The 8,973-nt window shown below is 41.0% G+C and overlaps 1 protein-coding gene across 4 annotated transcripts in view; it reads right to left on the bottom strand.

Annotated features, from left to right (window-relative positions):
* LOC143029137 (uncharacterized) overlaps positions 1 to 8,973 on the bottom strand; it is a 39,020-nt gene that overhangs the window by 258 nt on the left and 29,789 nt on the right. For all 4 annotated transcript variants that reach the window (XM_076191587.1, XM_076191586.1, XM_076191588.1 and 1 more), the window contains exons 8-11: positions 7,560 to 7,753; positions 6,772 to 6,908; positions 5,794 to 5,918; positions 1 to 4,656 (exon numbers count right to left, since the gene is read on the bottom strand). The exon at positions 1 to 4,656 is cut by the window's left edge and continues 258 nt beyond it. In XM_076191587.1, the coding sequence (XP_076047702.1) occupies positions 4,489 to 4,656; positions 5,794 to 5,918; positions 6,772 to 6,908; positions 7,560 to 7,753 (624 nt within the window). In that variant the 3' untranslated portion in view covers positions 1 to 4,488. The remainder of the gene's footprint in view (positions 4,657 to 5,793; positions 5,919 to 6,771; positions 6,909 to 7,559; positions 7,754 to 8,973) is intronic.

Here is an 8,973-nt window from a genome sequence, read left to right as displayed (position 1 = left end):
CCAAATTCTCAGTTGTTTTCTTAAAACAAAATCTAACATGTCTAGGCACCAAGTCTGAGAGGGACAAGATTTAGTCTTAGCCTGAGCGCACGTGCGACACAGCACAGGGCAAAGGCACACTTCCTATTGTTGAATTGAAGTACAGTAGGAACTTTTTTTTCACTTGAAATGCTTCTAGATGTACTCTCTCAGTATTTCAAGTGGGAGAAAAATTCAAGCTGGACTTAATTCAGCAACAGGAAGTCTGCCTTTGCCCTGTGCTGCGTCTCCTGCGTGGCCTCCGTCTCAATTTGCGCTTAGGCTTAGACCCGATTTCTATGACTGTGTACCACCCACTTGGGGTTGCATCTGCCAATGGAAGTGAGTAGGTTTACGGGTTTTAAAGAATAACAGAAAAGAGAGGATTTTCTTTGATGTCTTTCACAGGACATGCAGGTGCCGTCACTGATCTCAAATACACACAGACACGCACGCGCGCACACACACACACACACACACACACACACACACACACACACACACACACACACACACACACACACACACACACATCCTCACAGAGTAATAGACATTTGGAACAAGTTAGATGAAAAAGTAGTGTGTGCAAAAACAATACATGAATTTAAAAATAGTTTAGATAAAATGAGATATAAAGACGGTACACCACGAGCATAGCTCCCCTTCCCGTAAAATACAACTAGGTAAATACACACACACACACACACGTCGGTCGAAGTGACAACGAAGTTTGGAACTCCAGGAAAACTTCAAGTTTCATCGATCCCAACAACGGGGGAGTACCTCGGTTGTATTAATAGGGAAGGGGAAATCTCATAGTGTAGTGGGACGGTGAAGAAAAAGGAGAAAGAGAGGGTTTACTGAGGAAAATGAAAGGAAATGAGGAAGGGGACGAACGGGCCCCGGATATTAGAAGGGGTGTAAACAAAAGAGGTGCAGAACATACAGACGAGGAATATCAAGGAAGCAGAAGTGTCAAAAGCAGAAATATAGATAATAGCAACTCAATGCAAAGAGAAGATAACTGCATTTATGGATTTACTGAGAGAGGTGGCAACCTTCCCCGACTAGTAAATTTAGAGGAGAAACTAAAAAAAATGAACGAAACATGGGAGGTTAGGTTTAACCAATTAACACTGGAAGAACTAAAGAAGGAGAATCAAAACCTAACTAAAGAAATAGAAGAATTAAAAAGACAGTCAAGAGAAGTAAAATATGAGGATGAGGAATTAAAGAAGAATGATAAAGAGAATAAAGAGTCCATTGCAAAAGAAGCACAGGGGTGGAGAAAAGTCCAAGAGAACAACAAAATTTTATTTAGAGATATAGTGACACAACAGATGAAAGAACAAACTTAGGACACAGTTATCAAAGTGATGAGAGAAAAGAGACTTAGCGGGCAAAACGAAATGTATAATTATATTAGGGATGGAAGAGAAGCATAATCCTAAATAGGACCACACGAGTAAAAAAGGAGAAGGAAAAGGTAAACAAGATATTAGAAGTAGTTCAAGAGGATGGACAAGGAACAGGGAAAGAAATTGAATAAATGTATAGAATAGGGCAATACAATACAGTACAGATAAGACCAGACCAAGTAAAATCAAATTCAGGTCACAAACGACAGCAGAGAATATCTTAGCAAAAACAGGGAAACTACCAGACAGTGAGCAATACAAACAGGTATGGATAAAAAGAGAAATGAATAAAGAGGAAAGAGAGGATGAGAAAAATATGTTAGAAGACACAAGGATAACACTAAATAAGATAATGGAAGATGGAGGAAGAATATTTATAATGGATGACTTTAATTGTAAAGAAATCTGCTGGGAAGAGATGACAGTGAAGGGTGGAGACGACCTATGGGGAAATGTACTACTTGATATGATTATAAAACATATAATGACGTGATGGATACAAGAGAATACTAGGTATAGAAATGAGGAAGAACCATCGACATTGGACCTAATAATCACATCAGAACCCGAAATAGTGGACAAGATTAAATATAAGAGACCAATAAGTAAAAGTGACCACATATTGGTTGAACTGGAACTAAATGAGGAAAAATACATGGAAAAAAACGAACAATATAGAAAAGGAAGGAAAAAATTATAGAATAAGATCATTCTTTCAAAAAAGCAGACTAGGAAAGGATACACAAGGAGGAAACAACAGTAGAAGAGAAATGGAATATTTTGACAAAAATTATTCCAAGACAAAAACAAGTAAAAGTATATGTAATGTGTTGATACAACAAAAGATGTAGAGAGTTGAAAGACAAAAGGGACAAAGCTTGGATAAAACGGAAAAAGGACAAAAGACCTGAAAAATGGAAAATATATACTAGTTATAGAAATGAATATATACAAGTGTGCAGAGAAGAAAAGAGAAAATACGAAAAAGATGTCATAGAAAAATGTAAAGATCAACCAAAACTATTTTACAGATTTGTAAACAACAAACTGAAAAACAAACAAGAATTAGAGAAACAACGACAAGGAGTTGAATACACAGAGGAAATAGAAATGGCAGAAATTATGAACAAGCATTTTAAATCGGTGTTTACAAGGGAGAACATACAGCCTAGAGATATCGAGTGGGAGGAGAAAGTCCCCCCTATGAAAGAGATAGAAGTAACAAGGAATGAAATAATGAATCACCTGAGTAATCTCGATGTCAGAAAATCGCATGGACCAGATGAAATGGCAAACTGGATTTTGAGAGAATGCAGGAATGAACTAACAGACAAAATACATAGTCTAATGAGCAGTTCACTGAAAGAAGGAAAAGTTCCAGATGATTGAAAAGAACAAATATAGTACCAATATATAAAGGGGGAAACAAGGAAGACCCTACTAACTATAGACCGGTCTCTCTTACAAGTACGATAGCTAAAATTTGTGAAAGAATTATCAAAATTAGATGGGTAAGGCATTTGAAAAAAAAACGTACTAAATCCAAGGCAATTTGGATTTAGACAAGGACGATCATGTGTCACAAACTTAATGTGTTTCTATTCAAGGCTAATAGATGTAATACAAGAAAGAGATGGATGGGCTGATTGTGCATTTCTAGACCTGAAAAAACTTTTGATAAGGTGCCACATAAGAAGTTGCTAAAGAAATTAGAAACTGCAGGAGGAATACAGGACAAACTGCTGAAGTGGATGGAAGACTTCTTGCATGAAAGAAAAATGAGTGGTGATAAGAGACAAACACTCTAATTGGGATGAAGTGATTAGTGGAGTTTCACAAGGAACAGTTCTGGCCCCAATAATGTTTGCTATATATATTAATGATATGGATAAAGGAATTGAAAGTTATATGAGCTTCTTTGCGGACGATGCAAAATTGTTGAAAAAAGTGAACACTGTAGAAGATAGTGAGTCGCTACAGAGTGATCTCAATAAAGTATGGGAATGGAATAGGAAGTGGGAGATGGAATTCAATATTAAGAAGTGTAGTATAATGGAACTTGGAAAAAGCAAAAAAAGAATAGTGGTATCATATAAATTGGGAGAGGAAGTAATTAAAAAAGTAGAAAATGAGAAGGACCTGGGAGTCATTATTATGAATAGTATGTCCCATGAGAAACATATAAACAAAAATTTTGGAGAAACTTATAATTTAATAAGAACAATCAAAGTGGCATTTACATACCTGGACGAAGAAATGGTGAAGAAAATACTGGTCACTTTGATAAGACCAAGATTGGAGTATGCAGCAACGACGTAGTCACCAAGTCCAAAAAAACTATAACAAAACTTGAAAGAATACAAAGTGCAATTACGAAATTGGCACCAACACTCTCAGAACTATCATATGAAGAAAGACTAGCAAAACTCGAGCTACAGACATTAGAGCAAAGAAGAGAGAGGAGACTTGATAACTATAGAATCATGAAAGGCATAGAAACTACTGATAGAGAGGATATAATAAAATAGGATAGTAGAGATACAAGAGGACACGAAAAGAAAATCAAGAAAGACAGTTATAGGAGAGACCTAAAAAAGAACAACTTTCCCCACAGGGTAATAGACGTTTGGAACAAGTTAGATGAGAATGTGGTGTGTGCAAAAACGATACACGAATTTAAAAACAGTCTAGATAAAACGAGATACAAAGATGGGACACCACGAGCATAGCTCCCCTTCCCGTAAAATACAACTAGGTACATACAACTAGGTAATTACATACACACACACATACACACACCACACACACACACACACACACACACACACACACACACACACACACACACACACACACACACACACACACACACACACACACACACACACACACACATATATATATATATATATATATATATATATATATAGAGAGAGAGAGAGAGAGAGAGAGAGAGAGAGAGAGAGAGAGAGAGAGAGAGAGAGAGAGAGAGAGAGAGAGAGAGTTAACAAGGAATAAAAAGAAATACAAAATAAACAAATCTAGTACATAATTAACTGTCTTCGATTTCACTGATAACAAATTTGATCTTAGCAATGGCAGCCTCGACATGCTCCCGTGTGACGTCATAGTGGGTCACGAAACGAACTGATTGGGCCGACCAGGGCATCACTTTGATCACCACGTCCTCACCCACCACTCGACGCTCCTCATCACTCACCTGTAAAGAAAGAGAGAGAGAGAGAGAGAGAGAGAGAGAGAGAGAGAGAGAGAGAGAGAGAGAGAGAGAGAGAGAGAGAGAGAGAGAGAGAGAGAGAGTTACTAAGGCGTTTTGAGGGAAGCCATGAAAACGTGTGGTCAAAATATCTATCTATATACCAAGGGTTTTCCCCCCTTCCCCCCTTTACAAGGAATGTGGCTAAATCGAAAGGCACATACCTTAGTACCTACTCCCACCCACTCCACTTTCATCCACCACCCTTACCACCCCTTCCCATCTTAGCTCCTCGTGGATGAAGGGTCATCCCTATCTCCCGCCCACTGCCCTGGGTCAGAAGCAATGTAGCAAGACACAGTACATCCAGAGCAAGGCCGCTTCACTTAATCGGCAACCCCGTCCCCTCTCCGGGGGTCAGAATGTCGAACAAGCAAAAACGTGCGTGTGTAACCGAGAGCTGGAGTAGAATATACAGACTAAGATGATGAGGGACGAGCTGTTTTAGGTAGAAATATAACATTGTGGTTACATGCTTTGACTGAACAACGCCCTTGGACCAACTCGCTAACTCTCCCACCAGCGAGTTTAACCACGCCCTTGTTCCAACTCACTAACTCTTCCACCAGCGAGTTGGACCTCCTAAAATGTAAAAATTGTATGATTCTTTCTACATTTTGGCCTCATGAATACCTCTCCTTAATGCCCAGCAGTTAATCTACCAGCATGGAAAGGCTCCACTTCCCTTGATAACGTTTTTCCGTGTCCAAAATATCTTGGTGAAATCTTTTGTCGTGCTCAGCAGTGACTGCGTTAATATTTTACGGCAAAACACAACTTAAAGTGGCGCGGCACACTAGGCTAGCATGCTACTTGCTTTTGTTACTTCGTTTGAATAGAAACGACTTCGGTTACAATATTCTAGACTCCGGTAAGATCATCTCAACAATGTGTCTAACATTCGTATTCTAGGTTTAACTGCTCTTAGTTCGTCACTCAGCTTCTCAATACATTACACAAGAGTAATTTAACATTTGGAACAAACAAAAGGTCGTAACTGAAGTCATTCCTACTCAAACTAAGTAGCAAAAGTTAAGTATTCTGCTAGCGAGAAATGCTTGGTGTGCCGCTACCTTTACTCACCAAACTGAGTCTCCGGCAGAAGACATCAGGACTGATGACAGATGGTTTGAGTTCGACGAGAACGATGTTGGTGTGGACGTCTTTGGGGCAAGCCCACACGTTCTTACTCCCTACGTCCAGAATGGCTGAAACACATCAGGTCATTCCTTAGCCTTTTCGTCGTGACCTTAGGTCATATAAGGTTTCATCCCGACTCTTGTCCCCTGGCAAAATCAACCAGATAATGAAGTCCCCCCCCCCCCCGCCTTCTGTATCCTAAATACTACGTTCGACTTCTCCGGGTTTTTTTTTCACGTTTTGAGATGAGGGTGAAAAGTGGTGAACCCTGCCCCCATGGCATCCAGTACCACGAAGTAGAAAGAAGCTAGTCTCGCCTCCCATGGTGAATCCCTGTTTCTTCCATTTTCTCTCTGTAAGGCACCCACAACCAAATTACATAATACTGAGTGTTTGTGTGTATGTTGAGGAAGAATACGCGAGGATGGACAGGAGCTGCCTACTGCTTTAACGTTACGACTAACATGGTCTTCCTCTGAAAACATTCTCGTTTATTCTTCCTTAAACTACAATCACATATGAGATTCCTGCACGATCCTGTCGGTACCTCTCAACTCAACAAATCTCATCATTAATTCAAAATGTTCGCTGTTCGGTCAGGAGTACGCCGATGACCCAACTTAGCTGTACACTCCCATCTTGTTCATTCAAAGTACTTTCATTTTCCCTAAAACTCCTTGAACTGGACTCCTAACTTTGAAAAGTACTTCTAAGACATGAAAATTTCTATAGATAACTCTGATCGCATTTACAGTATTTATGGTTAAGATCCCTGATCATCGCGTATGGACCAAACTTCAGTCGTGTTACCGAAGTGGCCTCCTGAAAATGACTCTCTTTGGCTCTCTACTTATATCAGAACATAAGGAATGACTCGACTGCAAGAGACCATAAGGTCTACACTACGCAGTTCCTACTTACATGTGGCCAGCATCTGGGCGTGGGCATGGTCATCCGCCAACCTCGAGACCATATTTTCCAGCGCGTAGATTCCAGCAGCTGCCAAGATCCCCGCTTGACGCATTCCCCCTCCAAGAGCCTTCCGGGTCCTCATGGCCCTGAATGATCAGATCACTTCATCAAACCTCAGGGCTCTGCATGGACAACTAGTTCCAGCAAATCCCCCGAAGACCCTAAATGAATAAACAAATTTCTGTGTACTACCAAAGCTCCACTGACTGGAATCCTGCAGTCTTTAGAAAGTCGGCAACAACCCCGGATTAAGTCCAAGGACTAAGTGCCAACCCATAGGGTTGCAGACCCATTGGGGGTGAAGATAGATGGACGTGCGGTCCCCACCGGTGGGTAGAGGTCTCCTTCTATCTACGAGCATTGGCACAAATAAATGAAGGTAGAAAATACCCTTTAAAGAAATCACTGATGGTCGTGTTAGTGTACCCTTGGACTCCGTCGCTATTCAGCCTAAATTAACTATGCATACACATCTTTGACCTCCCCCCCCCCGAAATACCTGTATTAATGATAAATACACCATGGATATTGATCAATACTAACACCCCTCCCCAACACCATAACACAGCTCGAGTCACTTCGATTACTCCTATTGCTCGGCTTATCGTCTTAAGTATTTACTTTAGTTGTCACTTGACAATTTTATTGAGTCTAGGAGGAGCCCCCTTCCACTACGGAAGAGTTACGGGCCGTCGAGAGAAAGGTTGTCGAACTCGGGTCAAACTCGGGTCACTCACTGCCGGATGAATTCGTCGGAGCCTACGATGACGGACCCGATCGGGGTTCCCAGTCCTTTGCTGAGGCAGATGGAGGCCGTGTCGCAACTCTGCAAGATCCGCTCGGCCGTGTGCCCGCAAGAGACTGCGGCGTTCAGGACGCGGGCGCCGTCCATGTGCAGCGGCAGTTCGAACTCCTTGGCCACCCGCCCAAGCTGTACCAAGAAGGCGTGGGGGAAACACGAACATATGTGAGGATAAGAGTGGGCAAACGTCCATGACAAAATGCTGTATGTGAACTCCGGGGGATTTCTAACTTAATTCTTGACGAAAACAAAATCAACGAGCATACACCATACACACGTACAGTATACTCCTTTTTGTACGAAATAAGTGTGCGTGATATTAAACCTGTCTACAAGTTACTTTGGAATACATATTTATCATAAATTTAGCAGGGAAGTGGGACCAATTCCCAAGTACAAAAGTTTCATGCAATAGTTTGAAAAAAAAAATCCCATCTTCCTATTGACTCTTATAATAAAACTTTATGAATCTGCTGAATGCAAAACCTGACCCGCGCATGCTATCCCTACCCTAAGCTCCCTTTCATAACCCCTAGCAATTTGCGTTGCACATTTCAATCATCCAACATCCCTGTATGCACAAGATGAACAAAGTTACACTTCTACAGTATCTATGCCTGGTCTCACTCCTTTTCTATTCATAAAATGACAACATCCACGTCTTTTGGTAATCCTCTAGCCATCCTTCTCCCGCACATGCACCACAGAACCTATGTAACAAAACTATCATGCGTGGTAAACATGGGCACCATCTCACCTGTTACACCGTCTACTCGCAGCGGTTCACCCCTCGTCACGGCAAACAAGAGCGGCTTTGGAGGGGATAGAATAACGAGGATCAGGTTCTGGTGAAGCCACGAATATGTTTAAGTCTTAAGGAAAAGTATATTCTGCACGTGGCAGGACAGAGTGGATGGACGAGCATCAGTGATATGTGGAACTGTTAAGAAAATACTGAGAGTTATAAAGAAAAAATATTGTGGAAGAAGGTTGTGTGGATGCTGAAGAAGGGATGCGTGATGTCCCCCTAATTGTTTGATGCATGCCTGAGTGGGACCTGAAGTAAAAGAATGATCCCCACGTTGAATGAAAAGTATCCCTTTGGAAATACTGCAGAGCTGATATTCACATAACAATGCAAAAACTGTATATTTCTGACAAAGGAGAATAGGATAAAAAAAAATTATAATGATCTGCCCAAGTACATGAGGGTTGAGAACAAGATAACCAATGTAGATGTTTAAATGTGTCGCGAAAGGGGATTAAAGTGAGTCAAGAATGTTTGGTGAAGTGTCAACAAACCGAAGGTGGAGGGGAACAAATCCACGGATTGTCCAAGAAAGAGCTGG

The sequence above is a fragment of the Oratosquilla oratoria genome, chromosome 10 (assembly GCF_046742065.1).
Source record: "Oratosquilla oratoria isolate Oo_2021 chromosome 10, ASM4674206v1, whole genome shotgun sequence".
Classification (NCBI taxonomy): Eukaryota; Metazoa; Arthropoda; class Malacostraca; order Stomatopoda; family Squillidae; genus Oratosquilla; species Oratosquilla oratoria.
This window is presented reverse-complemented; position numbering and strand designations above follow the sequence as displayed.